Source organism: Lithobates pipiens, unplaced genomic scaffold (genome assembly GCF_037356315.1).
Source record: "Lithobates pipiens isolate NorthernLeopardFrog02 unplaced genomic scaffold, aLitPip1_a1.2 Scaffold_30, whole genome shotgun sequence".
Lineage (NCBI taxonomy): Eukaryota > Metazoa > Chordata > Amphibia > Anura > Ranidae > Lithobates > Lithobates pipiens.
In genome coordinates this window covers 50,896,366-50,920,250 of record NW_027507791.1, presented here as the reverse complement: position 1 = coordinate 50,920,250, position 23,885 = coordinate 50,896,366, and the positions used below count along the sequence as shown (strand labels likewise).

The 23,885-nt window shown below is 43.1% G+C and overlaps 1 protein-coding gene across 1 annotated transcript in view; it reads left to right on the top strand.

Moving 5' to 3' along the window:
* Nucleotides 1–467: 467 nt before the first annotated feature.
* LOC143942802 (high affinity immunoglobulin gamma Fc receptor I-like) overlaps nucleotides 468–23,885 on the top strand; it is a 43,583-nt gene continuing 20,165 nt past the window's right edge. Inside the window, exons 1-5 of the mRNA XM_077464204.1 lie at nucleotides 468–733; nucleotides 3,098–3,115; nucleotides 9,524–9,772; nucleotides 15,516–15,767; nucleotides 18,561–18,803. Of these exons, the coding sequence (XP_077320330.1) occupies nucleotides 682–733; nucleotides 3,098–3,115; nucleotides 9,524–9,772; nucleotides 15,516–15,767; nucleotides 18,561–18,803 (814 nt within the window). The 5' untranslated portion in view covers nucleotides 468–681. The remainder of the gene's footprint in view (nucleotides 734–3,097; nucleotides 3,116–9,523; nucleotides 9,773–15,515; nucleotides 15,768–18,560; nucleotides 18,804–23,885) is intronic.

Genomic DNA, 23,885 nt, shown 5'->3' with positions numbered 1-23,885 from the left:
TAGAGGTCAAGCTGACCAGGATTTATTTTCTTGTTTTATTTTGTTTGGCTGTTATATGTATCACTGCATGGAGCATAAATAAACCGGATCTTTTGTTTTTTTTGAACCTACACCGCTGTCTGCTGTGCCTGACTTTGTGTTGTGAACCCATCCAGGGGGTCACACACACCCGCTGCCGAGCTAACCCCTCACAGTATATATATATATATAATATATATGTATATATATATATATATATATATATTTAGAGCGGCATCTTTTCTGTTTTTTTAATGTTTTAATTCTTCTTTATGAGTCAAAGATTGTGAAAACTGATAAGAATTATCTCAGCCCTCGTGTCCACCGCCTTTTCTGAAGCCACTTTTGCTTCCTTCCTCTTTTATGCTGGCTGCAGCTGAGCTCTCCATGCAACCCGATTCATCATATCTATTAGGACCTGTTGGGCGCTGCCATTTATTCACCTCAAAACTGCTTTTCTCAGTCCTTGTAAATACAAAACAGCTCAATACAGCTTGACTTAATGTAGGTGAGGTTCAGAAGGTAGTTAGATGTGAAGGACCTCAGGAGCATCTGAAAATAATTTTAAATGCAAACTGAAAGCACCCGAATGCATAATACATTTGTCTATATACAACAACACTGGTTGTATTTTTCTTCAGCACAGAACCAGCATTGCGTAATATGGGTGGAGAGATGTATGGCCTTCAACTTCCATTTCAGATCATCCTCATCTGTAAGTATACAAATTCTCAATGCTCTCTCTGTATTTTTCTACGTAGGTATTTTAATATATATTAATTGTATACGCTAAAGTATAAATGTTTAGAATCATTAGAATATTTTTTTCCTTATAAATTAAAGTATACATTTCTTCCCCAAAGTAGCATTAACTTTAAAAATGATCATCAGTCTATTGACAACGTGATAACACTCTCTTTTATTCCTTGAATTGTTCGGGTCATTGGACTTTACATTAATAAAATGTAAAAAAAAAAATTTTTATTCTCAGCAATTACAGATTTGCTGATATGGGGAAACTCCAAACCACATGTCCCGTAGTTCTTCCTAGGGTTTCTATTTTCTTTGACCTTATGGCAAAGCACTTCCCATAAGTTGTAGATAGAGTTGGGATCTGGCAGTTGTCCAGTCCATCAAAGGCCATACTTTGTATTCCTTCACTCATGGTTTGTCATAGCTGAAAAGTATATTTAACCACTTCATTCCCGGCGTATAGTCAAATGACATCCGCAGATACGATCTCCCATCCTTGGCAGGTGTCATATGACGCCCACCGCTTCCCGCCGTTATGGGGGCATGCGCGCCCACTGTGTCACTGAGGAGCCGATGCGCGTGCTGGTGGCTGCGATGCCTGCCAGGAGCCGATCGCTCCTGACAAATCAGGAACGTGTATCTGTGTGTGTGAACACACAAATCCACGTTCTGTCAGGGGAGAGGAGACAGATCGTGTGTTCCTAGTATATAGGAACACTGATCGGTCTCCTCCCTCAATTACCCCCATTCTTCAATCACTTCATTGGCTCCTGGTCTCTGCTAGGATTGAGTATAAGTTTTCTCTCCTTACACATCAATGCATATATGGACATGCCCCACCTTATCTTAAGGAATTTATTAGATTACAAAATATATCTCGTTCCCTCCGTTCAACTCAATTAAATTTTCTTCAAATTCCAAAAACTAGATTAAAGACAATGGGAGATAGGGCTTTTTGTGCTGCTGCCCCACGTTTGTGGAACGCCCTACCTGATAGTCTGAGGGCTTCTCAATCTACTGATTGTTTTAAAAAAGGACTAAAGACTTTTCTTTTTAGCAAATTTTTTTGTTTATGTTAGATGTATGTTTTTGTTATATTTTTGTAACCATGTAGCACTTTGAGATCCTTTGATGAAAAGTGCGTTATAAATTAAATGTATTATTATTATTATTATTAGTTCCACCCCCCCACAGTTAGAACACACAGTGAGGGTACACATTTAACCGCTTGATCGCCCCCTAGAGTTAACCCCTTCCCTGACAGTGACATTTATACAGTAATCAGTGGCTATGTCAATCAGTAAATGTCAATGGTTTCAAAAAAGTGTCAAAAGTGTCCGATCTGTCTGCTGCAATGTCGTAGTCCCAATAAAAATCGCAGATCGCCGCTATTATTAGTAAAAATAATAAAAATGCCATAAATCAATAACCTATTTTATAGGCGCTACAACTTTTGTGCAAACCAATCGATATATGCTTATTGCAATTTTTTTTTACCAATAATATATAGAAGAATACATATCGGCCTAAACTGAGGAAAGAATTATTTTTTTCTTTAAATTGGGATATTTATTAGAGCAAAAAGTAAAAAATATTGTATTTTTTTCAATATTGTCGCTCTTTTTATGTTTATAGAGCAAAAAATAAAAACCGCAGGGGTGATTAAATACCACAAAAAGAAAGCTCTATTTGTTGGAAAAAAAGGACGTCAATTTTGTTTGGTTACAGCGTCGCACGAACGTGCAATTGGCAGTTAAAACACAAACGCAATATTTTGGGAATTTGAATTAAAAAATAAGACAACAGTAAAGTTATCCCAATTTTTTTTTATATTGTGAAAGATAATGTTACACCGAGTAAATTGATACCCAATTGCACCCGCTCGGGGGAATGGCGACAAACTTTGACCATTAAAAAATCTCCATAGGTGACGTTTAAAAATTTCTACAGGTTACCAGTTTTGATTAACAGAATAGGTCTTTTACTACAATTATTGCTCTCACTCCAAAGATCAAAGTACCGACGTATAATGAGGGCGGGCAGTCTGCAAATTGATATAAAAAAAAAATTGGATGAATAATTTTTATGTGTAAAATAAGAGAAATGCATTTTTGAAACCATTTTTGTCAATTTGTCAGCTTCCCCATTAGATAAAGAGGCGATTTATCATATAAGGATTGAGATGAAGACGAGGGAGGCAGGTTTGGGGAATTTGGATCTTTTTTATCATATGCTTAGTTTTGAATTGGCCGGTTTTGTAAAACATTTATTTTAAATAAACCACAGGCCTCATTTATAACACTTTTTTCCTTGTTCCTTTTAACAGCTCTGATCGGGCAGCTAGGTAAGTTCACATCTTTCATACATATATTGCTAGAAAATTATACATAACAACCTTATGTTTTTTCAGTCTTGGGGCGATGCAATTGTATACATACAAAAGTTTTATTTATCAAAATTCTTAATGATTTCCATTAGCCTTGCCTATCCACCTCTCTATGGATGTCCTGATCCCCCGCCATATCCATCCCCATCTCAGTAGTACTTTTCACACTATCAGCCAATACAGGGAGCTGGATATGTCCCATAGAGCAGTGGTTCTCAACCTCAGTACTCACGTACACGCAACAGGCCATGTTTTGGGGCTTTGTCTTACATAAAATAGCTGTCCAAAATACCAAGCCAGTGACTCTGATTTAAAACACCTGTGCAAGATAAAGGAAAACTGCAAACATGGCCTGTTGGGGGTAATCGAGGACTGACCACTGCTATAGACTCAGCCCTTGTACACACGGTCGGAGATTCTGACGGAATGTGTCCTATCGGACCATTTTGTCGGATATTCTGATTGTGTGTGGTCTCCATCGGACTGTTTCCGTTTCTGTATATCCGACGGACCAACTTTTCCAACTTGCCGGTAAAATTTTCCGACAAAATGCTCCGATCGGACATACTCCGATCATGTGTAGCCTACTCCAACAGACAAAGTGCCACGCATGCTCAGATCAAATTCCTAGACCAAAGCTATTGGCTACTAGCCTGAACGTAGTCCCGTCGTAACGAAATAATGGCATCACGTTATGTACAATCAGATTTTCCGACAACTTAGTCCGACCGTGTGTATGCAACATCACTTCCGGACCTCTTCCGGAATTAATCCGTTGGAATTACTCCGACGGATTTGGTTGTCGGAATCTCCGACCGTGTGTACAAGGGCAAAGAGAGGCAGAACAGGGACGTGTGTGTGTGTAAACAAATCCCTGTTCTGTTCTGTGAGGAGAGATAGATTGTGAGTTCCTAATAGCTAGGAACCATGATCTGTCATCTCCTCTAGTCAGTCCCCTCCCCCTACAGTTAAAACACACAGTCAGGGAACACATTTAACCCCTTTATCGCCCCCCAGTGTTAACCCCTTCCCTGCCAGTGACATTTATACAGTAATCAGTGCATTTTATAGCACTGATCGCTGTATAATTTCTATAGTCCCAAAAAATTGTCAAAAGTGTACGATGTATCCGCCATAATGTCACAGTCACGATAAAAATCGCCGATTGCTGCCATTAATAGAAAAAAAAAATAATAATAATAAAAATGCCATAAATCTATTCCTATTTTGTAGATGCTATAACTTTTGCGCAAACAATCAATATATGTTTATTGCAACTTTTATTTTTAGATCTCACTGCAGACCGTTCCTGGTGTACTGTTGCTAATATAACTTCAGGCAGGCAGGTGATACAGCTAGCCGCAGTGTATTTAGTATATATATATATATATATATATATACACATCCCGGCTTTGTATGGGTCATATATATATATATATATATATATATATATATATATATATATATATATATATATATATATATATATATATACACTGTATACAGTTAAGCTTCATCTCACCGCAGACCGTTCCTTGTGTACTGTTTCTAATATACTTCAGGCAGGCAGTTGATTCAGCTAGCTGCAGTGCATTTAATATATATATATATATATATATATATATATATATATATATATATAGTCTAGCCAAGCCTATACTTGACTGTAGGCCATTCCTGGAGTACATGTTCAAAGACACTTTCAGCATCCCTCCCAACATTTTGAGATAGGAATGAGGGACACCTACTAACAAACTTATGTAGGCATAGGACATGAACCCTGCCACACACCCTTAAAGGAGAATTAACCAAAAAAAAGGTTAATTAAATCCACAAGTGCTTTTTTTTACCACTACTATTCCTTTATATTGGCTTTTAAAATGTACAAATGAAGATATTTAGAAATTGGATGGAAAGTTTGCACTGGGAAACACATTTGAAAGATAAAAAGTCCTTTTTTACATACAACTATATGAAAATGAGGGACAAATGAGGAGGAAAGAGGGACAGGGGAACATTGCTCCAAGTCAAATATATATATATATATAATCCAGCCAAGCCTATACCAAGTCTAGGTCAAGCCTAGGCCATTCCTGGAGTACGTGTTCAAAGACGCTTTCAGGCATGTGACTCTGTAAGCTGCAGCTCATCTAATATATATATATATATATATATAAAAATATATATATAGTCTACCAAAGCCTATACCTGACAGTAGGTCATTCCTGGAGTGCATGCTCAATGACACTTTCAGGCAGGCAGGCAGGTGACTCAGTGAGCTGCAGTTCATAAAATATATATCCACTGCATTGTAGTCCAGCAAAGCCTATACCTGAATGTAGGCCATTCCTGAAGTACGTGTTCAAAGACACTTTCAGGCAGGTGACTCAGTGAGCTGCAGTTCATTTAATATATTAATATACAGGCTTGTATATATATATATATATATATATATATATATATATATATATATATATATATATATATAGTCTAGCCAAGCCTACCCCTGACTGTAGGCCATTCCTGGTGTACTGTTTTTAGTAAACTTCAGGCGTTGTTTTGCTAATCTAATTGTACAGTATGTCTGGAAGGCCACCGAGGTGAGGCAGACGCTCACAGGCCTCTAAAAGAGGGCAAGCAGGCTCTGTGTCTACAGCCAACGGTGCCAGTCATGGACCTGGTTCATTCTCAGCACGTGGCTGTGGGGCACGCTTGTCCTTTTTTTTGGCAGCTGGCCGTGTTGTGCCAGAACAAGAGTTTGTAGAGTGGATGACCAAGCCGTCCTCATCCTCCTCGTCCTCTGTCACCCAGGTTCAGGGTACTTTGTCTGCCAATGCAGCTGCCAAAGTGGCCTCTTCCATCAGCTCAATGTCAGTCACTCCTTCCCTAGCCCCACCATCATGCCTTGAGGAGTCCCCCGAACTGTTCGACCACAGTGTAGGGTACATGCTGCAGGAGGATGTGCAGCGTTTTGAAGGCTCTGATGATGGTACCTAGGTTGAGGATGAAGGCAGTAATGTGAGCCCAGATAGAGGGGGTGCCCAAGAAAGACAAGAAACTGGCAGTCATGTCCCCCCACTGCAGCATACTGCCAGGTTTACACCAATGGTGAGGAGGGAGGGGATGATGAGGTCACTGACTCTACGTGGGTGCCAGATAGAAGAGAAGAAGAGGAGGAGGAGGAGGAGGCACATCTCCAATGAGGCAGGATGCCCTCCAGGGCCAACTTAGGGGCAGGCAAGCGACTGCATCACACCGCAGAGCTCCGCATGTGCAGGACGCTGCTGACTCCGCTTTTCCAAAAGTTGTTTGGTGTGGGCCTTTTTTGAGACGTGTGCAGCAGATCGCACCATTGCTGTTTGCAACATATGTCTGAAGTGTATCAAGCGAGGCCAAAACAGCACCACATGCTTGACCAGACATATGTCGAGCTCCCATGCAGTCCATTGGCAACAGTGCTTAAAAGACCCACACCAAAGAACAAGGTGGACCTCTCCTTGCTCCTCATCAGCTGGGATCTCCAACCCCATTATAACTTCAGTCCTCTCAGAGACCTGGACTGAGAGGAATGAAGGTGTAGAATTAGGTGTCCCAAGCACTTCCAGGCAATCTGCTAGCGGTACACCAACATCTGGTTGTAGCAGCCAAATTTCCCTACCCCAGTTGCTAAACCGGCAAAATAAATTTGGTCCCAGCCATCCACATGCTCAGCGGCTGAATGCTAGTCTGGCTAAATTGCTAGCACTCCAACTGCTGCCTTTTCAGCTGGTAGAATCTTCCCCCTTTTGAGAATTTGTGGAATGTGCGGTTCCTCAGTGGCACGTTTCCAAACACCAATTTTTTTCTCAGAAGGCCATTCTGGCTCTCTACCGACAGGTGGAAGGCAATGTCTTGGCCTCATTGGACAGGGCGGTCAGCGGTAAGGTGCATATTACCGCTGACTCATGGTCCTGCAGGCATGGACAGGGACATTACCTTTCTTTCGCGCACTGGGTAACCCTGCTGGCAGCTGGGAAGTATGCAGGACAGGGTGCAGTATTGATGGAGCTTGTTCCGCCACCTTGCCTCCAAAATGCTGACAGTGGTGATTCTGCCACACCTCTCTCCTCCACCCCCTCCTCTTCTTCTTCCTCTATGGCCTCTTCCTGTGAAGATTTGTCCTTGGAACCAGCGGTGCTCTGTAGGCGTTCTAGGGGCTACGCAAGCAATCGGGCAAAAAAATGCCATGCGGTGCTTGAGTTGGTCTGCTTAGGGGACAGGAGCCACACTGGGGCAGAAATTCTGTCAGCTCTGCAGGGGCAGGCTCAGAGGTGGTTGACGCCACACCAGCTTCAGCCAGTAATGGTGGTTTGTGACAATGAAAACATCCTTAATTTGGTGGTGCAGCAGTTCTTGTGCAGGTACCTGGGCTTACAGGATCTCCTGAGGCAGGCCAGGAAATCTGTGGCAATTTCCGCTGGTCATATAATGCCAGTGCTTGGCTGGCTGACCTCCAAAAGGAATGCAACCTGCCCAAGAACCGCCTCATCTGTGACATGCCCACCAGGTGGAACTCAACGTTGGTAATGCTGCAGCAGCTGCACATACAGCAGAGGGCCATTAATGACTACCTGTGCGAGTATGGCACCAGAACAGGGTCACGGGAGCTTAGCTTTTTTTGCCATTCCAGTGGCTCATGATCAAGGATGCATGCACTGTCCTGTCACCATCTGAGGAGGCCACGAGGATGGTGAGTAGTGACAGTACATGCATCAGTGATACTGTCCCTCTTGTCTTCCTGTTGGAGCACAGGCTCGTTTCCTGCACTCAACAAGAGTATCTGTGAGGGGTTGCAGTGTTGTGGCACCCCCACCACTGTCTAAGGCCCAATTTTTCTGCCCCTGTTTAACAGGGGTATGTAATTACAATTCTTGATATAATATTTCACAGCAGGGCCCGTTCCAGTGCCCACAAAGAGTAACTGTGAGGGCTTATAGTGTTCTGGTACTACCAACACCTAAGCCACCTAACCCAATTTTCCACAGAGTGTATAGGGCAGGCCACATAGTATATACAGGCGGTCCCCTATTTTACAAAATCTGACTTACAAACAACTCCTACTTACAAACGGAGGGAGAAAACAGGAAGTGAATGAAATCTACCTGTAGGAAGGGAAATTCTCTCCTGTAAGTGTTAATATGGGAAAAAGGTCTCTCCTCCACTGATTTATCACCAATCCGTACGTCCACGCACCATGGCTTCAAAACAGTCAGCTGGTCAAACAAACTTAAACAAACGCACTGAAGAACAGCAAGGCCTGTGAAGAGCGACCTGAAGAAAAGGAACGAGCTGACCAGAACGGCCTGATATACAGGTACGAACTGACCAACATGCACGGAATACCAGATACAATCCCACAAGCACAAACTGAACTGCAGAAAACAATCAAAATAAGCTGAAGTCTGAAAAGCGCAAATCGCCTCTAACCAAGCTTCTACTAACACGAGCTAAACATGAGATTAGCAGAAGGAGCCCGAAGGGTGGTGTACTGGGGCTAGATCTTCCTTTTTCTAGTCTTGTCGTATGTGCTGTACGTCACCGCGTTTGAAACTGGCGGACTTTTGGAGTGATCGTGTGTGTCCATTCGTTTGAAAGTCCGGCGGACCTCCGCTGCAAAGTCCGTCGGAAAGACTGTCGGACCTAGTGCGTTGAAAAGTCTGATCATGTGTATGCGGCATTAGTGACACTTTTGACACTTTTTTGGGGAACCAGTGACACCAATACAGTGATCAGTGCTAAAAATATGCACTGTCACTGTACTAATGACACTGTCTGGGAAGGTGTTAACATCAAAGGCGATTAAAGGGTTAAATGTGTGCCTAAAATGTGCATATTTACTGTGTGGGAGGTGCTTGTACTGTGGGAAAGCACAGATCCCTGATTTTGGTTTTCAGGAACACAGGATCACTACCTTCCCTACTGACAGAACGGCAATCTGCTTTGTTTACATAGGCAGTTTGCTGTTCTGCTTGTGTTCCCGAATGATCGGTGGGTCCTGGTGGACTTTGAGTCTACCAGATACCGCTGATTGGCTCCTGCTGTTTCCAATCACAGCGGGAGCAGTCGCCAGCAGTGTGCGTGCGTGCCCCAGACTTGGAAGTGGAGGGTCATGTACTAGGTACGTGATCCTGCACAGGAGAGCCGATTTGTCGTCGTATATGTACAGTATACGGTCCTAAAGAGGTTAAAACAGTAAATTGGTCAAATCCAGATGCCTAATTTGGACTGACCCTTTCATTTTTGTACATGTACAATATCTACAGTTCCTTTTGCCTAACCGGCAGGTAGATGTTTCCATTTTTTATAGTTACTATTATTATTTTACAGGATCTGCAGCAAGACCAGTGGTGACCTTCACTCCGAACTGGAAAAAGATCCACGTAGGACAATCTATAACAATGACCTGTAATGTGGAGCCTCCTGCACCTTTTTATTACTGGTACCGTAATAACAATATGATATCTACAGGGAAGAACTATGTGACTGATTTTGCTAGGATGGGAGACAGCGGGGATTATAAGTGCCAGACCAGCAATAACAGTACAAGTGAGATCGTCACACTGAGCGTTATCTATGGTAAGATAATATGGACATTTATTATGTTTTCTTCATTTGTCACTATCATTAACATATTGTAGCCATTACCACCATTCACATTTTCTGCATGGAGTTTGTATTTTTCTGTGTGCTCTAGTAGGTTTTAACTCTTGCTTGTCAAGTGATTTTCATGGTGTTACTCCTCGAGGAGCCCCTGGATTGTTTGGTTCCTTCTGCCCTGTACCTGTGAAGTCCAACTCTGGACTTTTGACACCAAAACACCTGTACGTTTTAGAATGGGACATTAAACAGGAAAGCCCTGGAAGGAAAGGGTGCAGTAATATAATGCCGCGTACACACGGCCGGTATTTCCGATGGAAACAGTCCGATGGGAGCTTTTCATCAGATTTTGTGTATGCCCTTCGGTCTTTTTCTGTCGGCATTGCCGGCAGTCTTTAGATTGAGAGCCTGTTCTTAATTTTTCTGACGGAAAACCTTTCTATCAGATTTTTCGATCATGTGTATGCAATTCCGACGCGCAAAATTCAGAAACAATTTGACGCATGCTCGGAAGCATTAAACTTCCCTTTTATAGTGCCATCGAACGTGTTGTATGTCGTGGTGTTATTGACCGTCGGAATTTGGTGTGACCATGTGTAGGCAAGACAGTTTAAGCGAAATTCCATCGGAATTCCGACGGGAAAACCATCAGAGCTTTTTCAGACGAGAATTCCGATCGTATGTAAGCAGCATGAGAACAGCACTATTAGAAATTATGTACAGTATATACTGTAGCTCTACAGAACAGATGGTGCACAATCCACATGTGCTTTGCTGCTTAATTGCAGACAGGAAAAGGAACTTTATTCAGGGGAAAAGACATATAGCATACTATAGATGTAGCTACAAACGTATAAACACTGCCATCTACTGGTTGAACAATATACTGTATATCCACTAAATACTAATGTACAGTAGCTGTTGCACAAAATACAATTCTGTATCCCAACAGGCAGTGCCGGGACAAGGTCATCCAGCGCCCAGGGCAAAGATGCCAAACTGCACCCCCCCTTTCCCTTAGGGTCCCCCCTACCCCTGCAATATACCATTGCGCCAGGGGCAGCCGCTCCTCCTGCCCACCCCTTGTACCGGCCCTGCCAACAGGCATAGATATAGTTCATCAGTTCATACCCCCATTCATACATCGGGCCCCTTTCAGGATGCCGAATGCATGAATTCCAATGCGGGATGGATGTTTTTTTTGAAGCACTGATTAGAGCTCTGGCTCTAATCGGCTTCAAAATAGGGTGGGCTTGGGGCACAGAGAATGCGAATGGAGCCCATCCAGGTGTGTGAGAATAACGAATGAATATTCATTATTCTCACACTGAATCTCCTCTCTGCCACTCAGGATGCGGGTCTGATACCCGTTTCCTGATTGGCTGAAAGAAGAAGAGTTTTGGTTGGCTACCGAGGAGGAGGGAGGAAACGGAAGACGCCGAGCAGGGAAAGAGGACGCTGCTCATGATGCCTGCTGCCCTGATGCCCACGGAGCAGAGCAGAGGAAGCCGTCCGTGATGCCTGCCATGGATGGGGTAAGTGCACCAACTGATCGGCCGACCGACTAACCAGTAGACATGTGCGCAATCAATAAATTTGTTTTGTTTCGTTTTGTTCCGTTTCGTATTAGAATTAATTTGTATTTCGTAATTTGTGTCCGAAATTCAATTTGAATTCGTACGAAACACGAATTTTCGTTAGGTTTGTTAACTCTGCGGAACAATTATGAACATTCATTATGATTAATTTGTCATTATGAGGGGCTCCCCCCATCCCTGTGCTCTGCTCATTATGAGGGGCCCCCACCATCCCTGTGCTGTGTTCGTTATGAGAGGCTCCCACCATCCCTGTGCTGTGATGACTTCCTGGGTTTTTTAACGTCATCATAACGAATAATCGTAATTAACGAACATTCTTATTTTGTACGATTCTGAATCTCCCATCGACTACCAGTACCGGTCACCCCCTCCCTTATTAAAAAAGGTCATTTTCCCAACCCTCCCTCAGCAGCAGAAGAAAACCTCCGATTGGTCAACAAAACACCAGTTCCATTTCCGTTGTAACGGAATTTGGATCTGAAATTCGTATTAAAAAAAATCGTATTTCATACAAAATTCGTATTGTGGATCCTCCCGAATGTAAGGATTTACGGAAATTCGTATGAATTTTCAATTCGTACGAAACTAATCGCACGTGTCTACCAACAAGCCCCGCTGCAGTTCATAATCCACTTACCACAAAATCACGTACTTGTATGTCGTTTCGCTTCACTTTTTAGAGTGGATGGTCAGCTTTCTTTTGATAACAACCAATGCGGCTAAGAAGCCGCTCAAGTGTTATCACAAGCGGCAGGAGGGGAGCCTTCCACCGCTCCATCCGGGTCCCACTGTCAGTCCCACTGGGAGGACGGAGGGACCAGCCGGCGCGTCTGCTGGCTGGCGGGAAATCTGAAAAAAGGGAAAATCGCCTTAGCTTGGCTCTCGGATCTAGTAACCCAGAAGCAATGTCATGACGTTACTTCCAGATTACTGGAGCCTTAAAGATGCCAGATGTAAAAAATGTCACTTGGTGTTTTGAATGCTTTTAAGTGTAAAGGAGGGATTTAGGTTCTATATACACCAGATCTCTCCATAAAGAGTACCTGACACATAACTATGGTGCGAAATAAAATATTGCAACGACCGACATTTTATTCTCTAGGGTCCCTGCTAAAAAAATATATCTATCTATCTATCTATCTATCTTATCTATCTTATCTATCTTATCTATCTTATCTATCTATCTATCTATCTTGTTTGGGGGTTCTACGTCATTTTCTAGCAAAAAATACTGATTTTAACTTGTAAGCAACAAGTGTCAGAAAAAGGCCTGGTCTTCAAGTGGTTATGCAAAACAGTTTACCAGTTTACCACGGTAACACTTGTTTCTTCCCCATGTGTGGAAATAATTGGTCCAGAAAAAACTAGACCTAAATAATGACGCTGACCCATTAAGCATAACACAATTAAAGGGGTTGTAAACCTTTGTGTTTTTTCACTTTAATGCATCTTATGCATACATTTTTCACCTTAATGCTAGTATACATCGCATACTAGCAAATTATGACAGACATACCCGGGAAAAAAAAGCCCTCATGGGTGCGCTGTCACCGCTGAAGGTGCGTCCGTCTTCACCTGGACTTCCTCCCGGGTTTGTGGGTTTTGGCGGTATGAATGGCTGAGCCGCAGTGACGTCACTCCTGCATATATGCTCCGAAGTCACCGTTTACGGTACAGGGCTCTGAAGAAACGGTACAGGACTGTGGCTCCTTCAGGATACACATGTCAGTCATGTCACCGGATGTTTCTAAACTAAATATCTCCTAACCTAAATGGTGCACGTTTAGAAAATATGTACTTGTCCTATAAGTAAGCTTTATAGACTTACCTATAGGTAAAAATCAACTATGGGAGTTTACTCCTACTTTAAAAGCTGCTTACTAATATACACTATAACACTAAACTTAATCATTTTATTAAACCAAATATATAAAAGGCAACACTTTACATAAATATAATCAAATATTTCAACAGAGCTGCCCCGCAAATCAAGGAAAACTAAAATGCCAAATTGCAACTTCGAAGCACCAAAGACTAGGAGTACAGATACACACAGACTCGGGGGCGGACTGACCATTTGGCCACTCGGGCACTGCCCGAGGGCCCCATGCCACTAGGGGGCCCATTAGGGTTGGCAGCCTCAGTAAAACCAGGGACAGTATGTAAAAATCTGTGTTTTTTTTTACATCTGTCTCTGAAATGTCCCTTACCGACATCCTTTTGGTCCTTTTGAGCCCCGCCTCTCCAGTACCTTCTCAGCCAATAGAAACATGTCTGTGTATATTGTGTGCACATGTATGTGTATACTCTGTGATTGTATACTGTGTGTGTGTGTATACTTTGTGGCCCCATAATCACTGATTGCCTGGGGGCCCATAATCTCCTATTGCCCGGGGGCCCCATGATTTGTCAGTCCGCCCCTGGACAGGCATAGCTCCCAACTATCCCTGATTTTGAGGGAGTGTCCCTAATTTGGAGCAATGTCCCTCTGTCCCTCATTCCTCCACATTTTTCCCTCATTTTGGTCTGATTCATATAGATTTTTCTAAAATGCACTTTTTATCTTTCAAAAAGTGTTTTCTAACACTAAACCTTTCATCTGATTTCTAAATTGCTGCATTTGTAAATTCCAAAAGCTAATATAAAGGAATAGTAGTGGTAAAAAAGCACTTGTGGGTTTAACCAATCTTGTTTTTTTATACAATTTAAGGGAGCGTGGCAAGAGGTGTGTCCTATGACTGCATACTTTTGCTGGTAGGTGCCCCTCATTCCCATTTCAAAAAGTTGGGAGGTATGCTATAGGTATAAATACGACTTCTCTGGATTGTCAGATTGCTGTGGCACATCCTCCTGAAAATCAAATGTACATTACACTTATATTTTCAGATTTGTTATATTGGAGATCATACACTATTGTCATTAACCACTAGAGAGCCGCGCTATAGCCGAATGATGGCTACAGCGTGGACCTGCTTAGCCTGGACTACGTCTATCGACAATCCCGACCCCTTACCACATGATCAGCTGTCAGCCAATGACAGCTGATCATGTGATGACAACAGAGCCAGTAATCGGCTATTTTTCTTCCTCGCGCTGTCAGAAAAGAAAGAGCCGATCAACGGCGGCTGTGAGAGGGACTTCAGTCCTGATCACGGCGAGCTGGCGCCAGCTCCTCAGTCCCCACCTGCCCCTTGCCAGTGCCACCCATCAGAATAGGCAACAGTGCCATCCATCAGTGCCACCCATCAGTGCCCACAGTGCCACCCGTCAGTGCCCACAGTGCCACCTATCAGTGCCCACAATCTGCCTCAACAACAGTGCTGCACCTCAGTGCCACATATCAGTGCCCATCAGTGTCATCTACCAGTGCCCATAAGTGCCCATCAGTGCCGCCCATCAGTGCCCAGCAGTGCCACCTATTGGAGCCACCTATCAGTGCCCCCTATCAGTGCCCATCAGTCCCATCTATCAGTGGTACCTATCAGTGCCCATTAATGCCACCCATCCATGCCACCCATCCGTGCCACCCATCAGTGCCATCTTATCTGTGCCCATCTTTGCCCATCAGTGCCGCCTTGTCTGTGCCCATCAGTACTGCCTTATCTGTGCCTATCGGTGCCACCTGATCTGTGCCTATCAATGCCGCCTTAACTGTGCCTATCAGTGCCCACCAGTGCAGCCTATCAGTGCTCACCAGTCCCGCCTCATCAGTGCATTTCAATGAAAGAGAAAAATGACCTGTTTGCAAAATTTTATAACAAACAATTAAACATGATTTTTTTTTTTTTGCATCTTTTTTGTTTGTTTAGCAAAAAATAAAACTCCGAGCTGTAATTAAATACCACCAAAAGAAAGCTCTATTTGTGGGAAAAAAGTGATAAAAATGTAATTTGGGTACAGTGTTGTATGTCCGCGCAATTGTCATTCAAAGTGCATCCGCGCTGAAAGCTGAAAATTGGTCTGGGCAGGAGGGGGGTTTAAGTGCCCAGTAAGTAAGTGGTTAATGTTTTGACAGGTGCATCCAATCCAATAGAAGTTGTAGTTTCTCTCAACACAAAATGATGTTTCCCTCAATGTTGGGTCATCACATCCTCAGATATAACAAATCTCATGTTGTGTTTCAGGTCGAGTCATCCTTCAGTCTCCTCTCTATGTATATGAAGGTGACAAGATATCTCTCCGATGTTCCAGTCCATCTGGATCACTGGCAACAGAGACAATATTCTACAGAAACAATCAGACTGTCTCGAACTCCACCACCAATGATACTTTACAATTAAAATATACAGACCTGAAAGCCACCTACAGTTGCTCGAGACAAGTCCTGACTACTATCACTTATACTTACAGTGCTACAACCACAATTTCCTATACAGGTAAATCCTGCTGAGTGAATTTAGATTTGTAATTTGCAAAATGCTAATGTAGCAATGTAGTTGCCGCTAGTAACAAACAATCCACCAATTCACCCCGCTGCCAAGACTTCATACATCACTTACAGAGACAATGAGCAGTCATTTGCTGGTTTTGTTTTTGTTGTTTATGGGGTGCCCATAGAATATATAATAGCCATCATATTTTAAGATTTAAGCACAACAGTACAGACAGTTAGAGCCAGAAGATTGGATGTGCATTTATACTGAGTATGAATCTCCTCCTGCATCTCCATGCAGACTTGCTCCTCCTCTGCTCAACCTCCGCATACTATTCCTTCAATGAATTCCCCATCCATCACCATGTGAAGGATGAAGACATCACTTTTGACTATGTAAAAATGATGGTCTTAGAACTCTGCACAGACTTGTTTCCTCCCGCACAAGCGTAATGTTACTGAGTTAAAATCATGTCACATCTTTTTCTTTTGAGAAGGACCTACTCTGAATAAGTTCCTAATCAGGCTCTGCTTGCTCGCTGCTAGTAGGCCTGAGGCCTGCAGTACCTCTCCTTGGAGGCCTAATAGTTTAAAAGCATGTCTTTAAGTGGTGGACTACTGCTCCCAGCCAGCCCAACTTGCAAATCCTGTGCTCTCAGGCCACATCGACTTGACACAAATCCCCACAGTCTCTTTTCTGATCCAGAACTCCTCATCATTCACCGTGTGACTAATGAAGACTTTGCTAATGACCGTGTAGAAGCAAAATTCCTTCACAGACTTCCTGGCACATCCAGCCCTCCACTGTGGTAACACTGTCTGACCTTCCACTGCCCTGAGTCCTTGATGAGAAACTTGATTGGACCATGCATTCCGACAGCTTTACCTGCCCTTCCGCTCCAGGAGTCCTTTACCACCAACCATGTGGTGATAAAGACATTGCCAATGACCGTGTAGAAGCAAAGTTCCTTCACAGCTCTATCTGGGCCTCTTCCTGCGATCAGTACACCCCCCCCCCCCCCAGATGGAGGTGTCCTCCTGCTGCTGCCTAGCATTCCATTGCTCAATTCACTCAGCTGACATCTCCCCCCCCCAGTGGCATATCACCTAGCTTATATAAGAGGTCCACCCCCTGCCAATACCAATTGGGGATTGGTCAGGGCTCCCACATGAGCTGCCTGCCACTTAGGGTTGCCACCTTTTCTTCAAGTCAAACCCGAACACTTTAGCGCCACGCAGCAATTTTTTTTATAGTATAAACTATACATATATTTTGCTACTAAATAACATTTCCAGTCATATGAAGTTAATAACAAGAGTCCCCCTTTACATCAGAGTCCACAGAGTTCCCCTCTAAGTCTGAACTTGCAGAGTTCCCATTCACTGTCAGGGGTGACTCTGCAGACTCTGATATAAGGGAGATCTCTGGGGACTCTGACATATGGGATGCTCTGGGAACCCTGATTTAAGGGTTTACGGAGAGGACTCTGATGTAAGGGGGAACACTGTGGCCTCTGATGTAAAGGGGAACTCTGATGTAAGGGGTGCTCTGAGAACCCTGATTTGCCTTAGTGTACTCACTCAGAGGCAAGAGAGAGAAGGGGGAGACTTCAGTCACAGACAGATGGATGGATGGATGGTGAGCTCACTTGGCAGTCAGCACCTCTCATCCAGATGGATCTGAGGCTACTGGGAAGCCATAGCCCAGTCTAAATAATGTGTCCGGGTTTCAGACAGTCTGAAACCTGGAGGAATGATTCCAAACCCGAACTGTCCGGGTGAATCCTGGACACGTGGCAACCCTACTGCCACTCCAGGTCCAGGCCCAGTCTCTATTCCAGAATATTCTCCCTGGAAGTAGGAGAGGCACCTCAGAACTAGAGCACAGGTGTTCACACCCACTGCTGCTCTGACCACTCCCATCCCCCAGATCAAAACAGACAGGCCTATCTTGCAGCATAAGCCTGCCTAAATTTGCCTGTGCTGACAGTTCCTAGTAAAAAAAAACATTACTAGCACCTACTTATTGGTAGAGGGTGCTACACTAATCAGTAAATGAAAATGATCTGATTACAAATCAAATGTAAAGCCAGCCATAGATGAAGCAATTGTCTTTCCTGCAACCACAATTTTCAGAAAATCGATTGATTCCCTCCCGCAGAGCTATTGTGCTCTCCCTGTAGATGGTGGCACATGGGAAACATCCAGCTGAGAGAACACATAGCGATTAATGCTATCAATAATTGTGTGAAAAATCCAACATGCTGATTGTACCCAAGTTGATTGATCGATCAACTAGGGCACAATCAGCCTGCCGATACATGATTCAAATCTAGGCCAGCCCCTGCTGAACCAACCAAGATTCAAATGGTCTATGGAAACCCAGCTCTCCTATGTACCAATATACCATTAATGTACCTTCATTGCACATGAAAGTCCTCATCTGTGTGTCTTTTGCTCCGAATCAGGTTGATTGGCACCTGAATCGGTGTACAAGGACGCAACGGACCCCCTGCTGTAAACCACGGCCGCAGCAAGTGTGAACCCAGCCTTAGAGGGGATGTTCTGAGAAGGGAGGAGATGAAAGTAGAACTATAGAATTGTACTTGTGAAGACAGAGGAAGTTAGGGAAACGGGCTCTGATTATCTCCAATATATAACTTTGGCAAAAATAAACTAACCCTACCACTGAATGACTTAGCTTGTTTTGGCAACTTATATTGTAGAAATTTCTTGTATTGATGAATAATTCATAAATTGGTATTGTTTGTTTATATTTCTGTATAATGTCTTCTAGAAAATGCTGGGACTATTCCAGTGACCTTCACACCAGACTGGAACAAGTTACTTGCCGGAGACAATATAACAATGACCTGCCATGGAGGAAATGACTGGACTTATCAGTGGTTTCAGAATGATACGTTAGTGGCAGAAGGACAGACCTACACAATCACATCTGCCCAGGTTGGACACAGCGGGATCTACCAGTGCCGGACAAGTCACGCTTATAGTTTACCATTCAGGCTGGAAGTCAGCGATGGTGAGCCGATCAGTTAATTTCCTTAAAGCGCTTTATATCATTAAAAGAAATGTATTACACATTCATTCTATACTGTAGCCATAAAATAGTAAAAACAATCATTATTATTATTATACACATTTTATTTAATGTTCTATAAGTTACATTGTAAGTAGAGAACATCATAAGCATTTACACAAAGGTAAAAAGCTAAATATACCAATCTGTGGGGCAGGATTGGTGTGATGGGGTTGTCGTTACGTCTTCCATGTTCTCCTCGTTGGACTCCAAGCAAGGGTCACACCTACCACAGGGGCGGGTTCTACCACAGGGGTGGGTTCTACCACAGGGGTGGGCTCTTCTGGGCTACTCTAGGCACCATAACAAGGTCGCTTGCCTTGTTTATTGGGTACCATTACTTCTGTGCCATTTTCATCAATGCCCTGAGACAGGCTGAGGCTGATGTGGGGGAATATTTGACCTTAAGGCAGGCCTCTACTTTTAGAGATACCACAACACCATAACTGTTCTCCATTTAACTCTTGGGTCCCCCTGTAAATGTACACCTTCTCTGTAACTTGCATTTAGGAGGGACACGCTTAGCCTTGTTCATATGCACCTGTCCAGCGTCACAAAGCTATTTCACTCCCTGTAACAGTATGGGGTTCCGCTATGCAGTTAGAGCAGAATCCATGCATGCAATTTACATAACTCTTCTGTACTTGTGTACAGGTTGAGGGCTCAAATAGCAAATAAAGTACCCCCAAAAATACTGAGACTTTAGGGGCAAATAAGGAGTCGTCACGTTAGGATAAATTAATTCCAATACTTTATTACAACTTATAAAAACCATAGACAAAAGGTACAACAATTGTGAAAAAATTTGATCAACAATGACTGAGTACTCTATACAAAAGACAGAAGCTTGATGTAGATGAATATCCTCTTCAACCCGACATGTTTCAGGATTGATTCATTCCTTTCATCAGGATCACAGAGTTTCTTCTATAATTGGTTGTAATAAAGTATTGGAATTAAAAAGGAAGTAAACTCTCCCACTCTGATGCTTCTTTAGTCATTATCAGACTATAGCCACTGTAATCCAGCCCAAATCGCATATTACTTACTGTTTAAAGAAACTTGTTTCCAGGGGTTAGGCAGCTCCATCTTAAGTATTGTTTTCTGAGTCCACAGTGGAGTGTATTTCCGCCCTTACATTGAGCACTTCCTGTGCTGTTAACCAAGCTTCTTTCTCAATCCAACCTTTCTATGGCAACCCTGCTTCCCTGTTCATAGCTTACTTGTTTATTTCATAGTATTTACTTGTGCCGATGTCTAATGTTTCCCTTTGTCAGACTTATCAGCTTTTCAGCTGATAAGACTGCAGTAATGGCCAAGTTTAAACTGTATGTGAGGTCACATGGTGTGTAGGAGGAAGCTCTGAGTGATTAGCAGAGTTCAGTGTTGTGCCGTAGGAAGTCCTGATAACAGATAGATAAGCACATAGAGAGTGTGCCTTAAATCAGGAGAGATCTGGGCATGCTCAGTGACTTCATTCTACAGAACAACAAGGATTACAACAAACTAAGCAAGTAAGGAGATATCTACAAGCAGTTCATTAAGGTTTTTTATGCTGATTTACATGGTACAAAGTTGTGGGGGAGGGTTTACAACCACTTTAATTTATCCTAACATGATGATTCCTTAGTTCATACCTTTTGGGATATTGTTCCCAGACGGGAACATGGTTTCAGATGCTTTACTCAAAGCGGAGTTCCACCGAAAAATGAAACTTCTGCTTTTCGGAATCCTTCCCCCCTCCAGTGTCACATTTGGCACCTTTCGGAGTGGGGGGGGGGGATAGCCACGGCTACCCGTGGCTATCTATGCCATATTTGGGAGTACTTTATTTGCTATTTGAGTGCCTCCTCTGCCCTTCCTGCTGTCTTCTGGGGATCGCGCAGCGCGACTTGTGCATGTGCAGTAGGGAACCAGGCTGTGAAGCCGCAAGGGTTCACTTAATGATTCCCTTACTGAAGATGGCGGCGCCTCCATCCGAGAGCCGAGGGACAGATCAGCGTCGGCTGATGACATCGCGGGCGCCCTGGACAGTTAAGTGTCCATATTTTAAAAGTCAGCAGCTGCAGTATTTGTAGCTGCTGAATTTTGAAAAAAAAATTATTTGGCAGGACCTCCGCATTAAATAAGTGCAAAATTAACATCTCAAAGTCCAGCATACAAGAACAGGCTTTTTCCTACATCCCTACTCTTAACTCAGGATATGTACTGCCCTGGCATACCTGCAAGGTTATAGTCCATATATAGACTGGTATCTTTGGGGACTCTTCTACTCTTTCTAGCCCCCCCCCCCGACTCTGGACCACTGTCCCTCCTTTATATTACAGGATCGGTGGGATACCCACCAAAAAACAGAGAGTCGGGAAAGGAATTACCCTTACCTTAGGTCAGCACCTAACTCGCATATTTTCAGTCTTCTTACAAGTGAATAAACAGCTATTAAAAAAAAAATAATAATTAAAATTTTAAAAAAATATTGCATTTATACTGAAAGATCTCCAGGCATTTTAGGAGTAGGCCTGGAGTTGTAGAAAGGCTGTTGTCAAAGAAATATTCAAATGAGAGAGAAGATAAATGTCTTCAACAATCTTTATTTCTGTACCATATGGAGTTCAGATAAAAGTCATGAAACAAGTCTGAGTCTCACATATGAGACCAACTCTTGATATACATTTTTTAGTTGACAAAATGCAATTAACAAATATCTCAGATCACATAAATCAAAACCCGTTTGCCATTTTGGAGCTTTTTCTTCATATCTGATAGAACAGATGTTTATTGCGTAAATCCACTTATATCAAAAGTCTAATCAAGTTGACAGACAGTATATTTAACAGACACAAGTGAAATTTCTTTGAACTACTTGACTTATTGGGAATCCTAACATAATATATATTTCCTTAGGCTAGGCTCATCTATGTGCCGGTTGGGAACACATGCATAATCACATTCGTTCCCAACCTGGAGGCACAACACACTGTTCTTCAGCAGATGCATTCCATCAATTCCTAATGGCACACTCATGCTTCAGAAAACTTGGTGCATTTTCACATTTTTAGCATCATGCGGTTCCATGTGGTGTATTTTTAAGATAGGTCAGGGACTTTTTTCCCTCTCAAAGTTAAATGAAATTGGCTGCTGCACCTGTGACGTGCTGTGCGAACACACAGCCCAAACAAGTGTGAAGCTACTCTTAACTTTGACATCTGCTTATTACAACTTCACAACATAGCATCTTATGGAACTGATAAGGGTTAGGTGCCTTCACCTCAACTGGCAAATGTGTAATTGGGCACCTTTCCCTTATGATGGGTTGGTTTACAGCTAACTTTTTACACGTTAATTACTTAATAGTCTTTATAGCTCATGAGCAAGGACACGAGTACTCTATATACAAACAGAGCAGGACAGGGCCACCCATTTCTCTATTTAAATAATTAGTTACGTTATTTAGCATTATTCAGAATTTAAGTGTAGCACTCTTCTAGCAAGGCTGCTAGTTAAATGTAGTTTTTGGCTCGTGCTGTAATCACAGAATCAGTGATTGTTTAGTTTGGTCTGTTCAGAGCTTCACAGGCTGAGAGTTTGATTGCTTCCCCCTGCCTCTAGGAGAACTTTCTAAAGCTTAGGGCGGAAGAATTTAAATATATAGCCTAAAAATTCAGCAGGGCATAGCCAATCCCTGGGCTGCTGTTAAATAGTCTGAAGTCCTGAGGGGATTGTCTTTTCCCAGAAGGCAAATGGATCTGTGACCTTCAGGGGGGTTCCCTGTCCCTTAAGCGCTCCTGGACTGCAGGCTTGATTTCTTCTGGGGCTTCATCTTTGGACTGACTATGAGCCAGGACCTCATGAGTAGAACCTCTATGCTATATACACATGCATGGTCTTCATTTGCGTACCCATAGACTGTCCAAGTCTATAACTACTGTAGCGTTACTCTCAACCAAGGATGATAATTTAAAGTCCCAGGTTCTATTCCCGCTAGTGTAGCAGCCAAGCAAACTGCAACTTCACACTCTGATACTAGAAAATATCAGGGTTTCCTTCTTTGACTATATTGTAGCAATAACTTGGATAGGGTTCAGGGAGCAGTGGGATACTCCAAAACTGTACAACTGGAGGAAAACTAGGCTTCTGGATGCTCTGTACAAGATGCTGACTGTACTGCACAAACTTAAACTGCACTGTACTGTCTCTTTGCTGGCTGAACTTGTGCAACTCCTGACTCCGCTCCTGGCTGCACTAGGCACAATTCAACAATATGGCATGCTTCTGGCTGTCTTGCACAGCTTATGGCTTCCTGTATAGATTGGTAAGGAGAGACAACCCACAGTCACTTCTACACTGTGTACTCATTCGGTCCCAAAATAGTGGAGCTTCCTCACTCTTATTCTCCTGCCTCTATCCAGACTCTGACCCAGAATCTCACTCTAAGCTTAGTAAGGGATGTTATCAAGAAAAGGACTCCTCAGGCTTCTCTGCCCCAGGGGCTTACTGACGAGTTTCGAAGGGATGCCTAGTAGGCTCTGAGGAAGATGGTATGCCTTCGAAACGCGTCAGTCAGCAGCAGTCCTGATGTCTTCTGTTGCACTGGAGACAGTCGATACTTAGACCGATTACAATCATTGGAAGGCTTTCACAAAGCAATTTTTCTTCACATGATTGTAAGTAGTTTTTAATATGGCAGCAGCTAGCTGCCATAAACCCGGTATCCACTTCTTCAGTGGGCGGTCCACTTTCAGATAAAAGTGGTCTCTGTGGCGGATTGGCCACATGATCACTTTTATCAGTGGTGGGAGAGGGCCCCCCCTCCCGTAGATCTCCGGTGCCCTCTGCCACTTACAGCAGCTGTGGAGGCCATCGTGTCCTCTCCCCTCTGTGGTATGGAGCTGAGTGAGGGGAAGATGGCCCTTGCTCGGCTCCATACAATAGTTTTTTTTGTTTTGTTTTTTGCATTTTAGTGTAAATATGAGATCTGAGGTCTTTTTGACCCCAAATATCATATTTAAGAGGTCTTGTCATGCT